The 27,437-nt window shown below is 43.7% G+C and overlaps 1 protein-coding gene across 11 annotated transcripts; it reads left to right on the top strand.

The window, feature by feature from the left end:
- The first annotated feature begins 11,317 nt into the window (after window positions 1–11,317).
- Window positions 11,318–27,430, top strand: RBM3 (RNA binding motif protein 3). 11 transcript variants are annotated; one of them, XR_015159576.1, is made up of 9 exons: window positions 11,318–11,368; window positions 11,927–12,046; window positions 12,282–12,388; window positions 12,532–12,800; window positions 13,029–13,134; window positions 13,238–13,343; window positions 13,981–14,044; window positions 25,531–25,604; window positions 26,672–27,430. XR_015159576.1 is itself a non-coding variant. In XM_086389070.1 (7 exons), the coding sequence occupies exons 2-6, from the start codon at window positions 11,944–11,946 to the stop codon at window positions 14,036–14,038; spliced, it is 480 nt and encodes a 159-aa protein (XP_086245196.1). In that variant the 5' UTR covers window positions 11,318–11,368; window positions 11,927–11,943; the 3' UTR covers window positions 14,039–14,044; window positions 14,528–15,136. The 11 variants fall into 11 exon arrangements, 2 of the variants coding, with proteins under 2 accessions (XP_086245196.1, XP_086245194.1); XR_015159569.1 differs by lacking the exon at window positions 12,532–12,800; XR_015159568.1 differs by lacking the exon at window positions 12,532–12,800 and having other exon boundaries at window positions 13,978–14,044.
- The last annotated feature ends 7 nt before the right edge of the window (window positions 27,431–27,437 follow it).

Genomic DNA, 27,437 nt, shown 5'->3' with positions numbered 1-27,437 from the left:
GTGGATGGCTGGAGGCAGCAAATACAGGAGAGGTTGGAGATTTAAGTTCTGGCTGTTACCTCTCCCCCACGTTGCCTTGTCTGCCCCCTCACTGCAGAAATCATCCAAACCACTGGTCCAGGTGTCTGGGGGGAGGGCTAGTATCAGGGTGTCAAGAACCCTGCTGAGAAGAGGAAATGAGCAGCCAGAGCAGTGATTACTCCTCCACTGTCCCCCTCCAGACACAAAGGCTGGTGGTACCACTTGGGAAATGACCCCCCCTCTTAGGGTTTAAAGATGAAACTCTACCAGCAGAATTGTCAGGTAATGTGATCATAGATGCAAGTGAGAGCTCTGCTTGCATGGTGCTGGGACTGTCCACCATCTGGCCCATCTCCCTGCACATCCTTTTATCCCTTGGACTCCAAGTGATTAACCAGAGTCTAGTCTGGCTTTCAGCATTCCCTCAGTACAGTTACCAGCCAGAACAGCTGCCACGTCAGGGTAATGTATACACCAGAGCAGTATAACTACATCCAGTGAAAAATAAACTGGACATATTAGTTATCTATGGGCTTCCCAGGTGGCACAGTGGTAAAGAATCTGCCTGCCAATGCAGGAGACGAGGGTTTGATTCCTGGGTCAGGAAGATCACCTGGAGAAGGAAATGGCAACCCAGTCCAGTATTCTTGCCTGGAAAATTCTATGGGAGAGCCTAGTAGACTACAGTCCATAGGGTCACAAAGAGTCGAATGTGACTGAGCATACATGCACCTTAGTTACCTATTGCTGTATAACAAATCACTGCCAAACTTAGCTTAAAACAACAAATATTTATTTTCTCAGTTTCCGAGGGTCAGGAATCTGGGAACAGCTTAGCCATGTAGTTTTGGCTCAGGGTCTCTTCTGAGGTTTCGGTCATGTTCAGCCAGGATTGCAGTTAGCTGAAGGGATGACTTGGCTGAAGGACCCACTTCTAATATGGCCTACACAGAGCTGTTAGTGGGAGGTTTCCCCACATGAGCCTCTCCAATCAGGCTTCTCAGGACATGTGGTCCCAGAAGACAGGCAAGAGATTGTGACCGTGACAGAACTGCAATGTCTATTATAACTTAAGCTCTGAAATGGCATACAACTTGTATTTTCTTGGTCACATAGGCCAACCCTAGTACAACATAGAGGAGAACCACACAGGATGTAAGTAACAGGAGGCAGAGATCATTGGGAGCTATGTCAGAAGACTGGCTACCACATGGGGTGATACACAATATCTGAAGCAGAAGTACTGGGACATACAGATGAAGACTTTTAAATAACTAAAGTAAGAAAAAAATAGAAAACAGGAACAAGAAATATAAAAAGGACTCAAAATATTAGGTATGGGTATGATAGAAAAAAAGAAATAGAAAAATAACTATAAATGGAGAAGATGAACTATCTTTTAACAATACAAAAAATATTTAGAACTCAGGGACCCTCAATGGATTTTTTAAAAGTTTCAACAGTATACACACACAAAGTTTAGGGATGTTGATGAGAATGAAAGTATGAAGAAAAAGTAGAGTAATAAAAGCTCAAAGAAAGCTGGGATAGACATCCTAAAGCTAACAAAATTTCAGATCATGAAAGACAAGGATATATACTTATTGGCAAAGAATATATATGTCTACCATAAACACATTCTCGTAAGGAGACCTGAACAATACTTTTTTTTTTTTTTTGCAGGACAAACAGGATAATTCTCATTTTTCCTTAAAGATACAGTAGAAGTTTTATAATTCAGTATGATTAGACATGATTTATAATTTTAACATTAAAAAAATGACAACAGAAACAAATAACTAGTACAAATTATAAAACAAATAGAGCAAAGAGAAACTACCTTTCTGATCAAAACGTACCACAGGTATACTTCCTTAGAAAACTTTCTAAGATTTCTAAGCTAAAACTTCTTAGAAAGGGATCGGAGGAAAGCCTTTAATCTCAAGTATTTAAACTATTCCTGTATCCACTAAATGCTTTCACCAACTTGTTAATCAAGTGCTTCCTAAATTTAGGAACCAGTGACCAAGTGGCCTGAAATAAGTCTTGATCTTATCTTTCCAGCTACAAATTATTACTACTTCAAGAAAACAAAATATTTTCTAAGCAACGTTAAGTTTTCTAAAAACTTCAATTACCTTTTCTGGCTCAGTACCTGACTGAAATGTTCAAATGTTCATATTGCACACAAAAAAATTTGAGCAGCATACTATATGAGTGTGAGAAGCTGATGACTATTAAGATTGAGGAAACTCCCTAATGAGTCACATTTACATGATTTAAATATATACTTTCTATATCTTTAATTAATATAAGTAAAAAGGTAATCTTTAGAACAGCACAGAAATACAAATGCATTAGTTTTATAAAATATATTCAACCCCTTATATGTGCAACAATCTTTTAATTTTGGAGCTGCCACACAAGGGAGCTAGTTTCTTCTTCATATGAAAGCAGGAAGTCATGTGTACAAAGTTATTTATGTGAGAAGAATAAAGAAACACACTCCTTTTCTTTGTCCTTGACAAATATTTATGGAATGTTGGGAATTATGAAAAAACAATTCCAATGTTATGAAGCCCAAAGGCTTGGAATGAAAAAACTCCTGGTGACACATTGCGCTACGTGGAACGACAATCTTCTTCTAGAAACCAGGGCTGCGTTCTCTCTCTTGTTTAGAGGATACCACAGAACTGGGTGCGCAGACTGAATGCTGTGCCATCTCTGGCCACACAGTCAGAGCACGCCAGTGTCGATACCATCTCCAGAGTCCCAACCAACTCCCCAATAGAATAACAGGCCACATTCATCGGCTACCATCCTAACAGGCTACTTTCCAAAACTGCTGAAGCAGATAATAGTTCAAGGGTTCAGGATTAGTCCACTGGCTCCTCCCAGAGCTGGGTATTCCTAAACTCATCACCCCGCCTTAGGGAAAATGGCCACTGGCTTGAACTTCCACTAAACCAAACCAAAATTTGCCTGCCAGGGAGACAAAGCTTCATTTTACAGCTTGTAACTAGCAGATGAAAAATCAAACTTCTTCATTAAAGAACTCATATCCTTTAGCATATTAAATACTGCTCCCAGAATACTTTCATGCAGACTTTAAGAACCTGTCTCTCGGCTTTGCAACAATAAATGTCTCATCTCTCCCTTCAAAGTTTGTTTCCTCCTTGCCTTTCTAAGTAAATTATCCTTAAAAAAAATTCAATGCTTAATATAGGACTCAGAAAGCAAGATGAAGTTGAGGAGATCAGGTTATACACTCTGGTCTGCTGCCCAAGGATATGCTGTGTTTCTTAATGCAAAAAGTGGAAGAGAATTGTTTTAGGGTCGGAGGGCTGGCAAATCACTAACGGATTTCAGGATAGACTATTCATCCTGGTTACAAGATCCAATGCAAATGCAAAATAACCACAAGCCACACTTCGACAGGCAACTTCTCCTATTCATTAGCCTGGAACACTTGGGCCAGCTTTAGCCCTCTTTCCCTTACCTATGTCATCGTCATTACAGTGCCTAGTAGCAATTAAAGCCAGCCAAGGACTTTTTCCAAACACTATCTTTAAGTCATCTGGACAGCAGAGAAGTGTCCACCAAGCTGTGGATGCAGTCTGTGTGCCTGGCGCACTCTGAAAAAGCCTGGCTGACCCTAGCTTCCTCAGGCCTACTTAAACACACTCAGTTCTCAGATGAAAGCACTGTGTGGCCAAGCAAAGAACATATCTTTACCAGTGAGATGTCCACAGACGGCCACATCCATGCCGGCTGCTATGGCTCACAGAGCCAGTGACTGGAGGAAGCTACTGTTTCCAGGCTGCCACTGGGTGGAGCCCAGACTCCAAACCTGAAGCACATAGGCCCCCAGGACCAGGGGCCAGGCTTCCTGCCTCTCTCTGTGCTGGCTGCCCCGGGGCCCCGCCAACAGTGTGACAGCCTGCACTCCCTGAAGACCCCCATACCTCCTAGAACCTGAAAGAATAAATATAGTTATGGTCTTCTGACCATCTCTATGACAGAAGTTCTATCTTCTGAAATACTCATTTTATGTTGCTGCTGCTGCTAAGTCGCTTCAGTCGTGTCTGACTCTGTGCGACCCCACAGACAGCAGCCCACCAGGCTCCTCCATCCATGGGATTTTCCAGGCAAGAGTAGCTGGAGTGGGTTGCCATTGCCTTCTCCAATGCATGAAAGTGAAAAGTGAAAGTGAAGTCACTCAGTCGTGTCCGACTCTTCGTGACTCTCATGGACTGCAGCCTACCAGGCTCCTCCATCCATGGGATTTTCCAGGCAAGAGTACTGGAGTCGGTTGCCATTGCCTTCTCCTTGAACAATACATTTTTAAGCTTGGCATATAATTTCAATTATATGACACACATTCCTATATAATCCTTCACTTAACAAATGGAGAAGACTCCTTTTATGCTTACAATTAATTACAAAAATGGACCCTGTGAGGGCACAATGAAATCCTCAATGAATTCAAAAGTATCAATATTAAACACGTTCTCTGAACACAATGCAATAAAATTAGCAGTGCACTAAGGTGCTTCAGTCATGTCTGACTCTGTGCAATCCTATGGACCATAGCCTGCCAGGCTCCTCTTTCCATAGGATTCTCCAAGCAAGAATACTGGAATGGGTTGCCATGCCCTCCTCCAGAAGATCCTCCTGACCCAGGGATCCAACCTCAGTCTCCTGTGTCCCCTGCATTGGCAAGCGGCTTCTTTACCACTAGTGCTATCTAGGAAGCCCTAAAATTAGCAATAATGAAAAGCTATTTCTTGCACACACACAAAAAAGGCTCTAGGAGTTCTCTGGTAGTGGTTAAGATTCTGGGCTTTCACTACCATGGACCAGGTTCAGTCCCTGGTAGGGGAACTGAGATCCCACATGGCCTGGCAAAAAAAAAAAAAAAAGACTCCCATTTTTGGAAACTACTAAATAACCCCTGGGTGAAAGAAGAAATCATAAGGGAACTTTAGAAATATTTAGAACTTAATAATAAAAACACTACATGCAAAATTTCTGGGACACAGCAAAATCAGTTATTAAAAGAAAACATACAGCTTTAAGTACATTCATCAGGAGAGAATAAAGGTTGAAAAATAAATCATCTAAGCATTCAAATAAAAAAGATGGAGAAAGAGCAGAGGAACAAACCCATGACTCCATGACTCATGAAGGAAATATTGTAAGGAAGGAAATAAATGCCAAAGATAGTTTTTAAAGTAGTGATGCTGCTGCTGCTGCTAAGTCACTTCAGTCGTGTCCGACTCTGTGTGACCCCATAGATGGCAGCCCACCAGGCTCCCCTGTCCCTGGGATTCTCCAGGCAAGAACACTGGAGTGGGTTGCCATTTCCTTCTCCAATGCATGAAAGGGAAAAGTGAAAGTATCGTGTCCAACCCTCAGCGACCCCATGGACTGCAGCCTTCCAGGCTCCTCCGTCCACGGGATTTTCCAGGCAAGAGTACTGGAGTGGGCTGCCATTGCCTTCTCTGAAAGTAATGATAAAGAATAGCAGAATTAAAAATTGGTTCTTTGAAAATATTGATAGGCTTCTGCCAACACTGCTTTAAAAGAATGCAAAATACAGAAAAAAGGGAAACTGGACACAAAAAGGCTAAGTATGGTATGTAAAACCTAGATGAAAGGCTTAAGTTTCTGGAAAAATTAAAATGTGCTCAAATTGATGCAAAAAGAAATTGAAAACTTGTAACAAGTTTTAAGACAGATTGAAATGATACAGACACTCTATCTCACTGTAACAAATGCTTCAAGCACAGACCCAGATGGTTTTACAGATACAGTTTATCAAACTTTCAAGGAACTGTTAATTCCCAAATATACAAATTGTTCCAGAAAATAGGAAAAAAGCAAAAGCTGTTTAGCTCATTTTTTGAGGCTAGTATAGTCTTCATTCTAAAACCAGATAAAGAAGATACAACACAATAAAGTTACAGACCTATTTCATTTATGAATATAGATGTAAAAATTGTAGTAAAATATTAGCTACCTGAGTTCAACAGTGTATGTTTTTTTAAAAAGTCATAACTAGGGCTTATCCAGGCAGCTTCCCTGGTGGCTCAGATAGTAAAGAATCCGCCTGCAATGCAGGAGACCTGGGTTTGATTCCTGGGTCAGAAAGATCCCCTGGAGAAGGGAATGGCTACCCACTCCAGTATTCTTGCCTGGAGAATAGAATGGGAAAGACTAGAAATCTCTTCAAGAACAAGGGAACATTTCATGCAAAGTTGGGCACAATAAAGACATTTCATGCTCTTTGCTGGGAAGATTTTATGATGTGTCAACTATGTATTGATGTCAAATTACTCCCAAACTTAAAACAATAGACATTATCTAAGTTTCAGTGGGCAAGAATTCTGGGAGTGGCTTAGCCGTGTTATGGCCTTGAATTTCTCATGAGGCTGCAGTCAGGATGTGGAAGGCGGCTGCAGTTATCTGAAGGCTTGACTCCACTTCCAAGAAGGCCCGCTCACATAGCTGTTAGCAGGAGGCCTCAGTTCCTCCATAGGGCTGCTGCCTGATCTACCAGATACCATCCCACAGAGAAAGCAGTCTGTGTGAGAGCAGGAAGCCTAAGTGCCTTTTATGACCTAGTCTTGGAAGTGACATGCTCATTCTGTGAGGTACAAGTGACTCACTAAGTCCAGCCCACCCTCAAGGGCAAGGGAACTAGGCTCCAACTTCTGATGGGGGCACTATCATAGAGTTTATGACCATATCTTAAAACCTCCACAGCTAATATATTATTTTGCCCCAAATATATTACTACAGTGTATTCCCAACAAAACTTCCATTCGTTTCTGTTTGTTTTTGACTGTGTGGTGCAACTTGTGTGATCTTAGTTCCCCGACCAGGGATCAAACCTGGGCCCCATGAATGAAAGCGTAGAGTCTTAACCAATGGACTGCCAGGGAATTATCACAGATGGATCTTAAAAACATAATGCTGGTTGAAAAAGAAAGTTTTAAAAAATAACACTACCATTTACTTTAATCAAAAATATACACAAAATACCAATTTTATATGAAATCATACCAAGAGATACACATAAAACTCAATAACATAGTTAACCGTGGGAATGAAAGAATGATAGTCGGGTGCAGGAATAAAAGAATAAGTAAAACAAGAGACTGCATAGAACAACTATGATGATGTGTCACAAACTGTAGAATGTGATCAGAGCTCAGACACTTTGAGAGGTAAATAAGTACCTCTCTTTTGCATGGAGGCTCAGATTCTCAGAGGGCTAAAACTAGTACATATGTGGACAATGTGAAATCTCTTCATGTCTATCCTAGGCGTAGGAAGTCTGGATATGGCAAAAGTCAGACAAGTCCATTTTGTGGATGCAGGGGCTTCCCTAGTGGCTCAGACAGGAAAGAGTCTGCTTACAATGTGGGAGACCCGGGCTTGATCCCTGGATCAGGAAGATACCCTGGAAAATGGAATGGCAGGGCAGTGGGGCTGATCTCAAAAATATATCTATAATTTTGGGGGTCAGTTTCTGCCTTGGCAATAGGTCATCTTCATCAGCATTATCTACTATGAGACAGTAGAGCCCGGATGCCAGTCATTGCCTCATCTGTGATTTCCTACGGAAGTTTGTCTTGGTGAAATCTCCCCAAGAAACAGGAATTATAGTAGGCAGGATCTACTGCAGAAAACCCCTGAGTCCTTTGGCTGTGGTTTCTTAATGGATCTGAGGTAGGCATGATAGACTTTAGATGGGCTGAGCCATAAGACATTTCAGCTCTTCCCATTCTTTTGCAACAAGCTTCACATCCCCTCCTGCTCCTTGCTCAACCAATCAGTGAAAGCTGTAACTATGTGCCTGGTTTCTGCCCATACTGGTCATGAGTTTTTCTCCTCCTGCCCTGTGTATGGATGCTCATCTCTGAAACTATTGTCTGAGGAAGTGTTGTGAACCACCTCTGCTCTCCCCAACTCTTAATACAGGCACCTCTAATTTTAATTGTGCTTTGCTTTATTGTGCTTTACAGATATCATGAGTCTTTTTCTTTTTTCAATTCTTTTCCACTATAGTTTGTTGTGCCTAGTCATTCAGTCGTGTCTGACTCTTTGCAACCCCATGGACTGGGGCCCACCAGGTTCTTCTGTCCATCGGGACTCTCCAGGGAAGAATACTGGAGTGGGTTGACATGCCCTCCTCCAGGGTGTCTTCCCAACCCAGGGATGGAATCCAGGTCTCATGCATTGCAGGCAGATTCTTTACTGTCTGAACCACCAGGGAAGCCCCAAAATAGTGAAGTGGGTAGCTTATCCCTTCTCCAGGGGATCTTCTCAACCAAGGAATTGAACCAGCATCTCCTGCTTTGCAGGTGGATTCTTTACCAGCCAACTTACCAGGGAAGTGTTGCAAACCACTTCTGACTTCCCCTAACTCTTAGTACAGGCATCCCTCATTTTAATTGTGCTTTACAGATATTGTGAGTTTTTTCTTTATTCAATTCATTTCCATTATAGTTTATTACAAAATATTGAATATAGTTCCTTGTGCTATATAGTAGGTCGTTGTTGTTTATCTATTTTATGTGTGGTAATGTGCATCTGTTAATCCCATACTCCCAAATAACCCCTCCTACTTTGGTAGCTATTAAGTTTGTTTTCTCTGTCTATGAGTCTCCTTCTGTATCATGGGTTTTGTTTTTTCTTTTTAACAAATTGAAGGTTTGTGGGCAACTCAGCATTCAGCAAGTCTGTTGGTACCATTTTTGCAATAGCATTTGCTCACTGCCTATCTCTGTGTTACATTACAGTAACTTTTGCAATATTTCAAACTTTTTCATTATTATTGTATTTGTTATGATGATCTATGATCAGTGATCTTTGATGTTACCAATAATCCGTGACTCTAGGATGTCAAGCTTAAATGACAAATGTATGTTCAAACTGCCCTATTTTCTGTCCCTCTCCCTCTCCTCAGGCCTCTCTTTCCCTGAGACATAATAATATTGAAATTATGCCACTTGATAAACTTACAATTGCCTCAAAATGTTCAAGTGAAATGAAGAGTCTCTCACTTCAAATAAAAATCTAGAAATGATTACACTTAGTGAGGAAGGCACATCAGGAGTTGAGGCAGGCTGAAATCCAGATCTCTTGTAACCAGTTACTGAAGTTGTGAATGCAAAGGGACAGTTCTTGAAAGAAATTAAAAGTGATGCTCCAGTGAACACATAAATGATAAGAAAGAGAAACAGCCTGACTGCTGATATGGAGAAGGTTTTAGTGGTTTGGATAGAGGATCAAACCACCCACGACATTCCCTTAAGCCAAAGCTTAAACCAGAGCAAGGCCGTAACTCTCTTCAGTCCTGTTAAGCCTGAGAGAGGTGAAGGAAGCTGCAGAAGAAAAGTCTGAATCTAGCAGAGGTTGGATCATGAGTGTTAACAAACATAAAAGTGCAAGTTGAAGTAACAAGTGCTAATGTAGAAGTGGCAGCAACTTATCCAGATCTAGTTAAAATAATAAAGGTGGCTACACCAAACAACAGATTTCCACTGTAGATGCAACAGCTTTATATCGAAAGAAGATGCCACCTAGTACTTTCATAGCTAGAGAATTCAATGACTGACTTGAAAGTTTCTAAGGACAAGCTGGCTCTCTTTTAGGGGCTAATGCAACTGGTAACTTTAAGAAAGAAGACAATGCTCATTGAGCACTCTGAAAAATCCCAGGGCTCTTAGGAATTAGGGTAAATCTATTCTAACTGTCCTCTGTAAGGGGGCTTCCCTGGTGCCTCAGACAGTAAAGAATCTGCCTACAGTGCAAGAGACCTGGGTTCAACGCATAGGTTGAGAAGATCCCCTGGAGAAGGTAATGACAACCCACTCCAGTATTCTTGACTGGAGAATCCCATGGACAGAGGATCCTGGCAGGCTAGTCCATCAGATTGCAAAGAGTCAGACACAACTGAGAGACTAGTAACACTTTCACTTTTTCACCATACTGTATCCCAAAAGTTAACAGATCTAGTCTGTATTTGGGGTGCTGATCCTTAACAGGCTGGACGAGTCCATTCTATGGATGACATATTTCAAGTCTCTGAGGGCAACTAACCCATTCTTCCTTGATGGGGAGCTCAGAAACAAAAAGTCTGTCAAATCCATTCATTGTAAAGGTAGCTCAGGCACTCAGAAGGCGGACAAGAACAATTGTGGGCAGTGGACTCAGACAATCTGTCCTTTACTTATTGTGTCCTCTGCGTGGATCAAGGGTTCAGCAACTCTGAGTGACAGCAGAAATCATTCTGTTGGATTGGGATTTACTCCTTTTGAAGACTGAAGCATTCTCTTTTATAGAAGGCACCTCAGGTGGTTTGTTGGTGGGGAATTCGAGAAACTGGCTTCAGGAAGCTGTCAGGTAAGGATAAGGGCTGAGGTTACAAATGAGAAGAAACGATGCCAGGGAGAAGAGTTGCATAACAGGTGGCTAGATGTTGGGCACAGAGGAGGAAATGAAGGGATCCGGGTCAGGGGCTAAGAAACGAAGGAATGTCTGATGTTAAGGACTGTGAATGGTGATGACGTCAGGGTCAGTGGGGAGATAAAACATTGGGCCCTTGAGGGGGTATGAGCTCGGAGGACTAGAAGGTGAAAGGGTATCAGAGGACAGTAATTATGTCCTCAAGGAACCTAGAGAAAGACGTCCGAATCAATGAGGGAAATGAAATCAAGGGTGGTAAGGGTGATGTCAGAGACGGAAACGGGTGTGAGCGTGTAAGGGATGAAGATGGCTGGGCAGATGCTGATGTTGCTGCTGCTGCTAAGTCGCTTCAGTCTTGTCTGACTCTGTGCGACCCCATAGAAGGCAGCCCACCAGGCTTCCCAGTCCCTGGGATTCTCCAGGCAAGAACACTGGAGTGGGTTGCCATTTCCTTCTCCAATGCATGAAAGGGAAAAGTGAAAGTGAAGTCGTTCAGTCGTGTCCGACTCTGTGAGACCCCATAGACAGCAGCCCACCAGGCTTCTCCGTCCATGGGATTTTCCAGGCAAGAGTACTGGAATGGGGTGCCATTGCCTTCTCCGAGATGCTGATGTTAGGTTGCATCAACATCACAAACCTCCAGTCCTTTTCCGGAATCGTGCTCAGCTCCCCGCTCCCTTCAAGCAGTTATCCCTTCCTCCCGCTCCGCCTCACTGACCTTAGCCAATGAGCGCGCACGGCGGCACGCGTGGCGGAAGTTCCGTGACGTGTCCACTCTGTGCCCTTTATTAGCGTGTTGCCGCGCGGCAACCTCCCCAGTCTCGGCTCGTTCGTGGTGGCTCTCTTCTGAGTTATTGTTAGTTTGCAGGTAAGTAGCATATATTTTGCGGAGCGGCTGTTACTCGTCTCACTGACGTTTGATGCGCCGGTTGAGAGCGAGGTGCGCGAGTGAGAAGTAACGGCCTCTCACACAGGCTTGGGCTTCACTGGATCGGGTGGGTTCCGTGCTTGGAGGTGACACTTTTTGGTTGGTGTGAGGCTGGCGCGCTATATTTGAGTGCAGGAAACGCCGGGAAGGGCTGGCGGCGTGGGTGGCAGCCGTGATCGTGCGACGGCGGAGGCGGATGGGGGGAGGGGGCTCTTTTTGCATGTGACCGCCGCCATCTTGTTCAAGGTTGTTCTGGGCATGCGCAGGTGTACAAAATGACGGGCGTTGGGTAGTGGATATTGTGTGGGCACCGACTCCAGAGGTTTCTGTCTTTTTCGTCTTTGTCTGTGCTTGGTTACCCCGGTTTTTGTTGTTGTTGTTGTTTTTTGCTTGTTTTGTCTCCTCTCTGTTCTCTCTTCCTTCATCCTTTCTCACTTCTCCAGCCTCTTCTTTCTCCCATCTCCACAGTTTCTCCTATTCTCCATATCCTCAATACAGGACTTGAATTTACTGCCATGTCTTCTGAAGAAGGGAAGCTCTTCGTGGGAGGGCTCAACTTCAACACCGATGAGCGGGCTCTGGAAGACCACTTCAGCAGCTTTGGACCTATTTCTGAGGGTGAGAAATGGGCCAGGTGCGTGATGGGGGGATTGTGGAAGAAAGTCTGGGTCCCGTGCATTTCAGGAAACAGGAGAGAAAGGTTAGAACCCCAGGCCTTACCCTTTTCCTGCCTTTGTTCCTAGGCCTAAGACTGAGAACCCAATAAGTTTCCATTGAGTTTTAGTGGAAGGAGGGTCCATTCTTAACACCGTTTACTACTTGTCCTCTTAGCTCTTTCCCCTGTCTTTCCCAGTGGTGGTCGTCAAGGACCGGGAGACTCAGCGATCCCGGGGTTTTGGCTTCATCACCTTCACCAATCCGGAGCATGCCTCAAATGCCATGAGAGCCATGAATGGAGAGGTGAGGTCTCCTACCTGCATAGGGGCCCTGCGTCCATCTGTCACTTGGACCATTCTGTTTTTCCCTCTGTGTCTGCTTGGGGCAGCGCGGCCACCAAGCCCCGCAGTGCCCACTCACAGGAGCGTGACTGCCTTCTGTTCTAGGGGGTGGAGGGCAGCGGCAGACAGAGCCGGGCTGCCTGGGAGGCGACGACTGGTCCTGCATGAGGCCGAGAAGCCACCTGTGGATGGTTGACCTGCTCTGGGCTTAGGTAGTAGAGTCTGCAGACCTGCGGGCCTGGCCCGGAGAGGACCTCGTGAGTCTTCTGGGATGGACTCTGAAGCCTCAGACCAAGAGAGGTGTCTGTCTAGCCCTAATAGTCGGGCAGCTTAGAGGAGTGGGGAGGAGAATTCAACCTGAGTTCGGTCAAGATGTAAGTAGTAGCAGGGGAAACATGGTGGATTCAGGTAATTTTGTGGGATTCTGTAGCTCCAGATAAAACCATTTGGGTCAAAGGAGCTTGTTCTGGAATATGGCACCCAGAACCTGGTGCCCAGCAGGAATTTCTGGGCTCTTTTGCCCACTTGCCCAGCCCACTCCTATTTCACCCCTGCCCTGTTTGACCACCAACCCATCCACCCTTGTGTCTCCCCACACCTAGTCTCTGGATGGTCGTCAGATCCGTGTAGACCACGCTGGCAAGTCAGCCCGGGGATCACGAGGGGGTGCCTTTGGGGGCTATGAACGTGGTCGTGGCTACCCTAGAGGTAAGTTTATTGGTAAGTTTGATCATGGGGTATGGAGGAGAGTTGCCTGTTAGCAGTCTAGGTCTAGACAATTGCCATTCAAAATATTTCTTCCCTATTGTAGGTGGTGGGGACCAGGGCTATGGAAGTGGCAGGTATGACAATCGACCTGGAGCATATGGATTCGGATACGGATATGGATATGGAAGGTCCAGAGACTATGGTGGCAGGTGGGTAACCAACAGGTTAGGGTACGCTGGTGCTTCTTCCCTCTCACTAAGAACTCATCTTAGGGATTTATCTGGTGGTCCAGTGGCTAAGACTCTGTACTCCCAATGCAGGGGGCCTGGGATCAATCCCTGGTCAGGGCAGTAGACCCTACATGCCACAACTAAAAAAGATGCCACGTGCCACCTCAAAGATTGAAAATGCCGTGTGTAGCAACTAAGACCCAGTGCAGGGAAATGAATGAATAAACTTTTAAAAAATTTTTTAAAAACTCAGTTTCTTTCTCAAAAATTTAAAAAGCTCAGTTGCCTGAGTATTCATACATACCTTGCTGTGGTGCTAATAGTGTTTGCAAATTGTAATGAAGTTATAAAGCAAGTATGAAGCAATATTTTGGGTTAAGTATAATGTTGGTAAATAATTTGTTAGGTCATGTAATTGCAATGTGCAATAGATGGCGACATTTGTTTATTGTACTGTCTTGATTATGTATGGTGGTAATATTTAATATGCTATATTATATACCATATGACTGAGTTTTACTTGATATTCATGTTTAATTTATCATGGTGTTTAGTAATACTGCAGAATATATAATACGTTGCTGTGATACTACTACATATGTTTTTTTCCCAGAAGCCAGGGTGGTTATGACCGCTACTCAGGGGGAAATTACAGGGACAATTATGACAACTGAGATGAGGTATGTGCACCTAATGTAAGTGAGACTTCTGTGTTGCCATTTAAGAGACCTCTGTCCACCAGTCTTATCCTGTCGCTCTCACCTTTCCTCCTGTATGTGCATACCTCAACAGGCCCACCTGACAACCATTCCTAGGCCTCTCTTGCTTTCAGGTGCCTGTTAAGGCTAGTCTGCTTTGATGGAAGTAGGGGTTGGGGGGCCACCTGTCTTGTCTATAATCATCTCCTGTTGAGCATGTAAGAGATGGAGGGGTTTCCAGCCTTTCAGCATCCTCGTCAACCCTGGGAATTAAGCATGTTAGCTTATTCCCCGGAGAAGGCAATGGCAACCCACTCCAGTACTCTTGCCTGGAAAATCCCATGGACGGAGGAGCCTGGTAGGCTGAAGTCCATGGGGTCGCACAGAGTCGGACACGACTGAAGTGACTTAGCAGTAGCAGTGTATTCCCAACATCACAATTCTCCCCCTTCTTACTGTTCTCAGAAACACAAGGAATAATCTGATCCAGGACCAGGACCACCTCTCCAAATGACTGTATTTATAAAGACTTTTGGAGCTGCACTGAAACATCTGTAATAGTTAAACCAACCTGGTTTTCTTTTCTTTTTTTTTTTTGAGTTGAGTTCCCAAGGTACCTTATTAAAGATCTTTCAGAAAGCTCCATGTTTGTTTTGTTTGTTTTAAAATTCTTCTCCCATTTAAAGAGAAAGTCTGAAGATATTTGTAGAGTCTGAGTATTTCTTCCTTTTTTACCAGTTTTTTTTTTTTTTTTTTTTAGTTCCAGCTCTTAGGGTTTTCTGCCAAGAAATGTTTGGCCAGATTCTTTTACTAATATGTATCTAGAAACATTTTAAAAACCTGTACACAATGTTGAATCCTGATTAGGAAGCAGTTTCCAACTGTAAGAATAAAGAGCATGATAACTTATAGGTGTTTTTTACTCAAGATTTCTGCCTTGATTATATAGAACTTTCTAAGAAATACTTGTGTATGTCATTTTTTTTAAACTGGAAGAAAAAAATTCTGTTGTTTCATGTAGTGTTTAGGATGTCCTTCACTGAGTTGATTAAAAAGATGAAAACTGAAAACAAATTGATACTGAAGTGCTTTTTTCTTGCTCAAATTAAGGTATAGAGGCTTACTACAAGTTAAAAATAGGGGAAGGCCAAGAGGGAGATTTTGAGAAAAGGATACAGTTAGGTGGGCAGGGACTGCCAGAAGGGTAGAGACCTTGAGTTCAAAGTTTGGTTGGGTTTGGGATTGCTTTGGGTATACATACATCAGGCCTGTGGGAAGGGTGGGGAATCTCAGCGAAATTCCCTTGCGGCTGGAATTGGGTTTCCTGACGTGGTCTCTTGGTCCCATTGTGATGATCTCAGTGTCAGCTTTGGGAAGGCTGCTGGAGTTTTGATCTTCATGTCTCCTCCGAGCATCTTAGGTGCCTTCCTTAGGAGATTGTACTGAGAATGTAAGCATCTGGGGCGGGGGGGAATGGGAGACTAAATCCTGTCATAAATAGTGGTGCCAACTGCTCCTGAAATAATAGGGGTGGACACAGGTATAATAAACTCATCTTGGTGTGAGATAGGACAAGCCTGATTTGAAAACAGGATTCTAGGAGCACAGCCTCTGGATTCGGATTCCAGGGTTCAAACCCAGGCTGTGCTGCTTTCCACGTATTTCAGTGGTGTTGATAAACAGCAATCCAAGCTGACACCACATGGGTCACTGTACTGTGAAAGTTGCAGTACTGATGACCTGTCTCTTCTGCCTCCCAGCTAGCTGGGACAGTGCCTAGGACCATTTCTCTCAGCCATGGATTTGCTTTGTTGGGTGGATGGAGACTTGGGAACTTCTGAGACCTGTCTGGACCAGATAAAGGAGCCTTACGGCCACTCCTTACCAGTTGAGTACTAGGCATTCTGTGCTGGGCTCCAGGGAGTTAAGGCAGTGGAATCTGGCAGGAGGCCCACTGTTATTGCCTAGGGTGGGGAACACTTCTGCACCTTATGTCTCAGGAAGTACAGTGTCTTCCCAATGTGGCCTGAGATAGGGTCTGGTAACCACAAAGTTTCTACAACAAAATGATCCCCTAAGTGACGTAAAAACTATAAATAACCTTTCCTGAGGTGCTGTGTAGGAGTGTTGGACTTCCCAGGTGGCCCTGGGTTGGGAAGATCCCCTTGAGGAAATGGCTACCCACTCCAGTATTGCCTGGAGAATCATGGACGGAGGAGTCTGGCGGGCTATAGTCCATAGGGTTGCAAAGAACCAGACAGAACTGAGCACACACTTGCAGTAATCCAGTCTTGCCCAGCTCTGGTTTACTTGCTCTAAGGAAAGGGGCCTAGGAGACAGTTTTCTTTGACACTGCATCACTCATCAATACAGTTTATAGATGGGAGACTCAAAACCCTTATTAAATGCTTATTAGTCCTCTTCATTCTGACCAGAATCTCACTAGTGTGCATGTTTCCCAAGAACCCACTGAGACTTGAACTCATATTTAAAGGTGCTTTGAGAACCTGTGTCCCCAAACCTGTGAAGACCAGACCCTTGGTCTACAAGTATTTATTTTCAAGCCCTGGATCTTGCCTACCCTCCCCACAAATTTGACAGAAACATTTTCATAGACATCCCACCCCCTGCCCATTTTGAAGTCCAGAAGAAATCCCAAACCTTTTCCTCTCTAACCCCACATGGAAGTCACTGACCCTGTTTCCTAGCTTAGTTTTATGTGCCTCAGGTTCTATGTCTGCAAAGTGGGAATAATACTATCGACCTCACTGAGTGGTACTGGAGGTGACATACTTAGAGAAGGGTAGGTCTGTGCTAATAACCCTACACCTTCCCTACATTCTGGTTTTGGGGGTGTAAGAAACTCAAAACACCTTTTTCAGGGACTTCCCTGGTGGTCCAGAGGCTAAGACTCCTGGGGCCTGTGTTCCATCCCTAGTCAGTTCAGTTCATTCCTGTCCAACTCCTTGGACTTCAGAACACCAGGCTTCCCTGTCCATCACCAACTCCCAGAGTCTACTCAAACTCATGTCCATTGACTCGGTAATGCCATCCAACCATCTTATCCACTGTCATCCCCTTCTCCTGCCCTCAATCTTTCCAGCATGAGGATCTTTTCAAATGAGTCAGCTCTTTGCATCATGTAGCTAAAGTATTGGAGTCAGCTTCAGCATCAGTCCTTCCAATGAACACCCAGGACTGATCTCCTTTAGGATGGACTGGTTGGATCTCCTTGCAGTCCAAGGGACTCTCAAGAGTCTTCTTCAACACCACAGTTCAAAAGCATCAACTCTTTGGTGCTCAGTTTCTTTATAGTCCAACTCTCACATCCATGCATGACCACTGGAAAAACCATAGCTTTGACTAGATGGACCTTCGTTGGCAAAGTAATGTCTCTCCTTTTTAATATGCTGTCTAGGTTGGTCATAACTTTCCTTCCAAGGAGTAAGCGTCTTTTAATTTCATGGCTGCAGTCACTATCTGCAGTGATTTTGGAGCCCCCCAAAATAAAAGCCTGCCACTGTCTCCCCATCTATTAGCCATGAAGTAATGAGACCAGATGCCATGATTTTAGTTTTCTGAATGTTGTGCTTTACGCCAACTTTTTCCCTCTCCTCTTTCACTTTCATCAAGAGGCTCTTTAGTTCTTCGATTTCTGCCATAGGATGGTGTCATCTGCGTATCTGAGGTTATTGGTATTTTTCCTGGCAATCTTGTGCTTGCTTGTGCTTCATCCAGCCCAGAGTTTCTCATGATGTACTCTGCATATAAGGTAAATAAGCAGGGTGACAATATACAGCCTTGACATAGTCCTTTCCTGATTTGGAACCAGTCTGTTGTTCCATGTCCAGTTCTAACTGTTGCTTCCTGACCTGCATACAGATTTCTCAAGAGGCAGGTCAGGTGGTCTGATATTCCCATCTCTTTCAGAATTTTCACAGTTTGTTGTGATCCACACAGTCAAAGGCTTTGGCATAGTCAATAAAGCAGAAATAGATATTTTTCTGGAACTCTCTTGCTTTTTCCATGATCCAGCAGATGTTGGCAATTTGATCTCTGTTTCCTCTGCCTTTTCTAAAACCAGCTTGAACATCTGGAAGTTCATGGTTCACATATTGTTGAAGCCTGGCTTGGAAAATTTTGAGCATTACTAGCGTGTGAGACGGAGAAGGCAATGGCACCCCACTCCAGCCTGGAAAAATCCCATGGATGGAGGAGCCTGGTGGGCTGCAGTCCATGGGATCGCTAAGAGTCGGACACGACTGAGTGACTTCACTTTCACTTTTTACTTTAATGCACTGGAGAAGGAAATGGCAACCCACTCCAGTATTCTTGCCTGGAGAATCCCAGGGACGGCGGAGCCTGGTGGGCTGCCGTCTATGGGGTCGCACAGAGTCGGACACGACTAAAGTGACTTAGCAGCAGCAGCAGCGTGTGAGATGAGGGCAAGTGTGCAGTAGTTTGAACATTCTTTGGCATTGCCTTTCTTTGGGATTGGAATGAAAACTGACCTTTTCCAGTCCTGTGGCCACTGTTGAATTTTCCAAATTTGCTGGCATACTGAGTGCAGCACTTTCACAGCATCATCTTTCAGGATTTGAAATAGCTCAACTGGAATTCCATCACCTCCACTAGCTTTGTTCATAGTGATGCATCCTAAGGCCCACTTGACTTCACATTCCAGGATGTCTGGCTCTAGATGAGTTACACCAATGTAACTAGATTGTATTCTAGATTACACCAATGAAGATCTTTTTTGTAGTTCTGTGTATTCTTGCCACCTGTTCTTAATATCTTCTGCTTCTGTTAGGTCCATACCATTTCTGCCCTTTACTGAGCCCATCTTTGCATGAAATGTTCCCTTGGTATCTCTAATTTTCTTGAAGAGATCTCTAGTCTTTCCCATTCTATTGTTTTCCTCTATTTCTTTGCACTGATCACTGAAGAAGTCTTTCTTATCTCTCCTTGCTATTCTTTGGAACTCTGCATTCAAATGGGTATATCTCACATGCTGCAACTAAAGATTCCACATGCTGCAAGTAAGACCTGGCGCAGTCAAATAATTTTTAAAAGGTTTTTAAAATAAGTTGCTGTAAATACTTAAGGTATGTTAGAAAGCATATTGAGTAGATAACTGGGCAGTGTTCCTCCCTCCTGCTTTTAGAGACAAAACATGCACAGTTCCTGCATATCTGCATTCCTCTTCTACCTCCTGCACTTCTCCAGGCTAATGAGCCATGATCCCTTATAATCAAAATGCACAGAGATCTGAAAAACCAGAAGCTTTTTTTCTCAAGATTTGTGACAAGACCTGAAGGTTTTCATAATCTTTGTTTTTCCCATTCAGTGTGAATATGCATACAATATACTGCAGAAATACTAGCTTTTGGTTATGGAGAACTACACTAGAGTCTATGGGATGTGGATTTTAATAACATATAATGAAAGCACAAAGTTAAGGCTTATAAATTGAAAACAGTCTGTAGCATGTTCTGCATAAAGATTTCTAATATGCTGTTCTAAATTCAATTTTAAGCTTCCTTAAAGTAAAACTCAGGAAGTTTTCTTTATTCTTTCTACTTAATAGTTGTTCAAGCACAGAACTTGTAGTCTCTATTTTAAACTTTGCATTTAAAAAGTACACTTTGCATTTAAAAAGTACATTTTGGAGAGGAGGGAATACAGTCCAGCCATTTGTCTTATTTAAGTGGAAGAAAGTTTTAATGAATTAAATGTGCAAAATACCCTGATGTTTCCTAGTTGTATTTTAACAAAGACTGTTGGCTTCAAACCACTCAAATGCTTATGGAACCTTCAGTTTAGAAAATGCAGTGTGTTTAAAATTGTGGAAACTGGGTGATAGGTACGTGGAAGTACATTAAATCAATGCACTGTGAGTTTGAGATTTTCCATAATAAAAAGTTCAAAAGAAAACTGGTGTGGTTTGTAAGACCTTCACATTGATGTGGGAAGTGGATGACTTTTAGTCAGCTATTTTCTGTTGGCCTGCTCTGTTCCCCAAACCCTTCTGAATAGTTAGTCATCTCTATTCCAAGGGCCTCAAGAAACCCTGAAATGCTAGCTTCTATTTCTTTACATCGGACATTAATATTTTCCAGATACTGGTCCTAGGGAGTTCCCTGGCATTCCAGTGGTTAGGACTCTGCACTTCCACTGCAGGGGGCACGAATTTGATCCCTCATTGGAGAACTAAGATCCTGCATGCCATGCAGCACAGCCAAAAAACAAAAGCAAAAAACACAAGATACTGGTCCTAGAACCCCTTCCTGCTCCCCTTCCCCAATCCCAGCTCTCAGGACCCCTCTGGCTTCTCCAGGTAGGTGGACCATTCCTTTGCCTAGCACCACAGGTTCTTCCTGCCTTCTTTCAAAACCCAGGACCTCTTAGAAACCTGTCTTCTCAGTGGTAAGATGGGGATTATCCCCAATGAATGAGTCCAGACATGGGAAACACCTACCAGTGTCTGGTAGTTAGGTATAGTCAGTAAATTTTGGCAAGTGTTTATTATGTGTGCCAGATACTAATTGTAGGAACACAGCAAGAGCTGTGACAAATTTCTTTGCTTAGGAATCATATTAGGGCCTATGGATAATAAAGTAATAAATTGGTATGTGATGTAGTGTTAGAAAGTGGCTAGTGTTGAGAATAAAGCAGAGGGAATGAAGAGTGATGGGGTCTTACACAAGATGTTTTAGGGAAGGTGACTCAGAGGAAGTGACCTTACACTAGAGACAAAATTGGAGAATGGTAGAGGAATGGTTCTGCATGGCACTCTGACTGCATAGCACGTCTCCACATAGGCCACGTAGGCAAGCTCATCTAAGTATTGGCAGAACGCCCTGTGATCCTTGGAACACAGAGCACAAGAGGCTACAAGGCCATTTCTCACTAACCTCCCTGTCTACCAAGGAGGCTGCCATGAGACGGTTTCTCCTCTTCCAAGGTTCTGAAGAGGTATGAGGCTTTCTGTTCTTTCTCTCCCCTGATTTAAGGTTATAGAACTGCTTAGCATGCACCAACTGCTTGGCGCCACAGTGTCCTACCACTCATGTTGCAGTCATGCCCCTTTTTTGTTTCTGTGTTACCCTGTACAAGGGACATGAGCTGGCATCTGTGGCTCTTCTCGCTTCTGTTATCTATGTAAGTAGCAAACATCTGAATTGAATGAGGACACATTTCCTTACCAGCCAAATATCTCAGCCTTGCCTTTTCTTGGCATCTGGAAGAGAGGAATTAGAGGCAGAAGAAAAAGCAAGCACACACAAAGGCCCTGAGGTGCGAGCTTGCTTGGTGTGTGTGAGGAACAGCAAGAATGTCAATGCAGCTGTAACAGAGTGAGCAAGGGGGCAAGTGGCAGGAGGTGAATTCTGAGAGGTGATGGAGCCTGGCCCTATAGGGCCGCCTTGGCCACAGGGATGCCTGACTTTTTCTCTGAGAGAGATGGAGCATGGGTCTGAGCAGAGCAGGGCCGTGGGCTGCCTTGGATTGTAACAGGATCCTCTGACTACTGGGAGGACAGGCTTGGGGAAGAGAGCAAGGGCAGAAGCAGTGAGGAGGCCACCACAGTAGTCCAAGCCAGCAATGGTGGTGGCAGCAGTGGACGTGGAGAGGAGAGGTTAGAGTCTGGATATGTTTTGAAGGTAGAACTGACAGAACTTGCTGAGAGATCAAACAAAGGGGATGGGATGAGAGAAAGCAGTTGTTATGAATCCACACTGGAGGACGTCACACAAAGTAACTTGGGAATTGGTGTTAGTGTAGTGGTTAAGAGCAAGGATTGTGAAGCCAGGTGGCCAGGGTGTAAATCAAACTCCATCGCTTACTGGCTATGCTGTCTTGGGCAGGTTCCTGATCCGTGACATGTGATAATAATAGTACCAACTTCAGAGGGTTGTTGTATAAAATATTTGAAACAGTGCCTGGCATAAAGTGCTTGCTATCATTAATATTCACGTAGGATGAGTAGAAATGTTTGCATGCACAGAAGAGAGTGTTCTAGATCTCAGGAACAATTTGTACAATTTTAAATTGAGAAAGCAAGTGTAACTGGAGCATAACCAGATAAGAGTGAGAGAAACACAGGATGAAGTTGGGGAGGAGGCCTAAGAGGTCAGCTTCTCACAGCAGTTGGAAGCTGTTGTAGATTTCATGGCTGACCTACCAGTGCAGAAGATCAGAAGAGAGACAGGAGTAGAAACTGATTTGGGACTCGATATGGGGGTGGGGGTAGGGGGACATACAGAGAAGTAGAGAGGGATGGGATGCTGTTGTCAACTCTGCTGGCTGGTTACCAGGGGGGTAGTGCTTTCTGGTATCCTGGATAAGAAACTTAGTCCAGTTCTACTTCCTGCCTGCTTCCAAATGCTAGCTCTAATGTTTTCTACATCTGTGGCCATGGGCAGTAAACCCATCCAAGGGTTCACTTTCCTCATCTTCAAAGGGGGGCCAAATGTTGCACCTCATTAGGGCTGTTGTGACAGTTCTGTAAGATGGATGTTGTAAGAGCTTGGTAAATGCAGGCTGTCACCAAAACCAAGCAAGAATAGCTTAATATTTGAAAAGCAACCAGATGTACGTCAGTGTATTAACAGAAAAAAAGTGGGACAAATCAATGGCTGTGCCCATGTAGCTCTATCACCTGAGACTGAGGTACCAAATCCAGGGTCCAGGCTTGCTCAGGCTCCAGTCTGGCCCTGAATCACCACTGGGTAAAGGGAATTGAGATCTTAAGAGCAGAGTGACTCCAGTTCTAGCCCCGTAAAGTGATTTCTCCTCTAAATCAGTCACTGTCTGGCCTCACTGGCTTTATCCACACATTTGTTGTCTAGAGCTTCATGTATCTGGCTGCTTTTTCATTCAGGTTTCAGCTTAACTTTTTTGGTCATTTTATTTTTTAAATTTTATTGAAGTGTAGTTGATTTACAGTGTTGTGACCAGCTTAAATTTATTTCTCACTCCTTCCTCCTTCCCCCACCGCTCAGCAATGCTAACCAAAAGTGAAAAGTGAAGTTGCTCAGTTGTGTCTGACTCTTTGCGACCCCATGGACGGTAGCCTACCAGGCTCCTCTGTCCATGGGATTCTCCAGGCAAGTATACTGGAGTGGGTTGCCATTTCCTTCTCCAGGAGATCTTCCTGACCCAGGGATTGAACCCAGGTCTCCAGCATTTTAGACAGACACTTTACCGTCTGAGCCACCAGGGAAGCACTAACCAAACTACTATTTTAATGATAGTAAAAAACAGTTTGAAAAATGATCTTATTTATCACTTATCTTTCTAGCTAGAATGGCAGCTCCACGAGAGTAGAGCCCAGTTATCTGAGTTACTGCTATTTTTCCAGTGGCTGGCACCTAGTAGGGGCTTGATAATTATTTGTTGGAAAGCTGGCTATTGCAACTTGCTGGAGGCTGCTCAAGTGGTCTGTGAGACTTTTCCCAAGTATAGGAATCTGGTTTCTGACTCAGGCATTGGGGAGTTATCACCATTAAGACTTTGGCGATTGTGAGAACTTTGGCTTCAGAGGCAAATATTTTCCCATCAGGAAATGGTCAAATTTAAATTATGATCTTGTGTCCCAACCCCTACTTGTCCAATTTAGGAAGAAACCTCAGGGATGAGATAAGAGAATAAGAACTTGGGGTCTACATGTTACACGTCATCTCCATGGTCTTCCTATTTCATTCTCTGGCTTTGATTCTCAGCACACTCTTGTTACCCCCCAGCCATCTAGGCTTTCCCTCAAATCATGCTTCTGTTAGTTCCTGAGGATGAGGCCCAACTTCAGGTTTCATCTCAGCCTGTGTAACGAGAAGCCGGCACAACCAGTGTGGTCCAGTGCTCGTCTTTGCAGTTATAAACTCTGGGGGCCAAATAGGCAGGAGGCACATGAAGAAAGGAGTCCAAAAAAGACATGGCCCCTGCTTGTTTCTGCCATTACTTAAGTTACTATTGTGATGTGGTATTACCTTCAAATGGTCTGGCTTACCTGTCTTTTCTGTCCAACTGTTTTTGTTTATTCTTTCAGCTAGGACCCTCAACTGTCACTCTGACACTGAAATAGCCCCAGATTCTGTTAGAGTGGGTGGGACTTGTGGTCCACCCTGGACTTGAGCTTTTTTAAATGCCATGATTGTAACCAAGGTCACTCACAACCTCCAGGAGCTGCTCCTGGTGACTTGATACCCCCGGCCCTAGATCATTCTTTCCTTACCCACTGACCTGCCTGCCATTCATGTACATAAATTCTGCCCCTTTCTCTCCAAGCTCCCAACAAACTGAAAGTGCCTTCTATCACCAGCTTGTTGTTCAAAACCCATTTTAAAAATTTATTTATTTATGGCTGTGTTGGGTCTTCGTTGCTGAACAGGCTTTCTCTAGTTGCGGCAAGTGGGGGCTACTATTTGCAGTGTGTGGGCTTCTGACTGTGGTGGCTTCTCTTGTGGAGCTCAGGCTCTAGGGCATGTGGGCTCAGCAATTGTGGCACATGGGCTTATTTGCTCCGCAGCACATGGAATCTTCCCAGACCAGGGATCAAATCCATGTCCCCTGCATTGACAGGTAGATTCTTATCCACTATACCACCAGGGAAGCCTCTCAAAACCAATTTTTAATCTAGTGCATGCATGCCCAGTCACTTCAGTCGTGTCTGACTCTGCAACCCTATGGATTGTAGCCCACCAGGCTCCTCTGTCCATGCAATTTTCCAGGCAAGAATACTGGAGTGGGTTGCCATGCCCTCCTCCAGGGGATCGTCCCCACTCAGGGATTGAACTCACTCCTCCTGTGTCGCAGCCAGATTCTTTACTGCTGAGCCACCAGTGAAGCCCCTTTTTATCTAGTATTAGTGTGTAAATGTTTAAAAACAAAAATTGAAAAAATGAAGAGCAGATAAATGCAAGAGGTAATCATGATCATTCTAATTCTTATTATTTTTGCATCAGATTTACCTCTGGCAGATGGATCTGTTTATTGGGAAAAGTTAAACAACTAACAGTAGTCAACATTTAGTGGATATATTCTCTATTCCAGATGCTTATCTAAGCTTTACAAATATTAACTCATTTAGTCCTCTCACTAACTCTATGAGGCAGTTTTTATTTTCAGATAAGGAGACTGAGTCACAAAGAGGTTAAGCCCAAGACCACATAGTTGTCAGAGACTGTGGCAGTGGCCAGGTTGTAGTGCCTTCTGAAAAGTACTGTACTACTTCCTGGAATGACAGCAAATGTTCTCACAACAGGTGTCCTTATAAACATGTTTTACACATAAATAGCTAATTTATAACAACCCTGTCATTAGGTGGTTTTATCTAGTATCACGAATGAAGTTCTAAAATAATTTTTGAAATTTTAACATGAATTGTAAAAACAACAAGAACAAAACAATTCTGGCAGGAAGACAGTAGATCTCCTTGCTATCCCTGACTCTCCTGTGATTTCTTCCCACAGTGTTTCTATGGAAGCTGAATGGTGGGATGAAGGTGTGGAGTGCTGTCTAGGGAGGGTCAAGGAGAACAGGAAAGGTATTGGTTGTATCATTCATTATGGCAAAAAAAAAAAAAAAAGAACTGGCAATTACAGTTGTTCATCAGGGGTGTCTGTGGGGGATGGGTTCCAGGACCTGCCATGGATAATAAAATCCACAGATGCTCAAGTCCCATAATTGGTCCTCTGTATCCACAGTTATGCATCTTTTGATTCAACCAAGCACAAATGACGTAATACTGTAATATTTCTTGAAAAAAAAATCTACATATAAGGGGGCCCACACAGTTCAAACCTGTTTTGTTCAAGGGCCAACTGTAAACCCAATGCTGGCCACAAATAGTGGTCTGGTGCAACAAAATGTCACCCTTGGGCTTTGGGTTTCCTTGGCTGTAAAATAGGGATAGTAAAGGGACCCAAAACATTCAGTTATTAGGATTAAGTGGATTAATACATATAAATCATCTTAAACAGTATCTAGCATGTTGTCCAATAAATGTTAGTGGTTACACGTTTGTGCAGCAAAATAGTTTATTCTTTAGCAATCATAAAACAAAATGGTGTTCAACATCCTGAAAAGACCACACATAGCTTAGTTACATGGACAAGGGAGGTTGTTAGAACACAAAGGGCAATACGTTTTTGGCTCTGTCTCATTTAACGTTTGGAGAAGGCACTGGCAACCCACTCCAGTACTCTTGCCTGGAAAATCCCATGGACGGAGGAGCCTGGTAGGCTGCAAGTGACTTAGCAGCAGCAGCAGCCGCATTTAAGGTTGCTTTAAAAAATACTGTTCAGATTATTGTATTATATAAATAGTGTGAAAATAACACTACTTTAATAACAAACAATAATCTGAACAACATTTTTGAGAACTGTATCAGTTAAGATCTGTTAAGCCCTTACATAGGCTTGCTCCTTGGAAGAAAAGCTATGACAAACCTAGACAGCATATTAAATAGCAGAAACATTACTTTGCATACAAAAAGTATGCAAAGGTCCATCTAGTCAAAGCTATGGTTTTTCCAGTAGTCATGTGTGGATGTGAGAGTTGGACCATAAAGAAGCGCCAAAGAATTGATGCTTTTGAACTGTGGTGTTGCAGAAGACTCTTGAGAGTCCCTTGGACTGCAAGGAGATCAAACCAGTCAACCCTAAAGGAAATCAACCCTGAATATTCATTGGAAGGACTGATGCTGAAGCTGAAGCTCCAATACTTTGGCCACCTGGTGTGATGAGCCAACTCATTAGAAAAGAGGCTGATGCTGGGAAAGATTGGAGGCAGGAGGAGAAGCAGACGACAGAGGACAAGATGGTTGGATGGCGTCACTGACTCGATGGACATGAGCCTGAGCAAGCTTTAGGAGATAGCAAAGGACAGGGAAGCCTGAAGTGCTGCAGTCCATAGAGTCTCAAAGAGTTGGACACGACTGAGCGACTGAACAACAACAGGAAGCTACTAAACATTGTAGTCCAGCTCCATACACTGTACAACCTGATCACGTTAAGATGAATACAGATGCAACTTCCTGTTGCAGTTGAAATAAGGATGATTCAGGTGGCCTCCTGGGATCCAAACCCCAAAGCCTGTAGTACATAATTATGTCTCCTATCTCTAGAGACACCCAGACCAAGCTTCCTGGGAGTATCTAAGCCACTCCATCACAGACACGCAGAAAGTACTCTTCTTACTCTGGGCATGTCTGAAGGCCCATCAGTCACCTAAGAATTGGAGAACTTTCTAGGGGCCTCTGCATGTGTGACTATTTTATATTCTGCACTTCTAATCTTGCTTGGTGAAGCTTGTACTGCTGAAAAGCAGCTTATGTCGCTCTTTTCAAAATAAAGTCTTTTTTAAAAGTAATATTTCT

Source organism: Bos grunniens, chromosome X (assembly GCF_055505025.1).
Source record: "Bos grunniens cultivar Pamir isolate PY7600 chromosome X, Bosgru_T2T1.0, whole genome shotgun sequence".
Lineage (NCBI taxonomy): Eukaryota > Metazoa > Chordata > Mammalia > Artiodactyla > Bovidae > Bos > Bos grunniens.
Note: the sequence above shows the minus strand (reverse complement) of the source record. Positions and strands in the feature narration are given on the sequence as shown.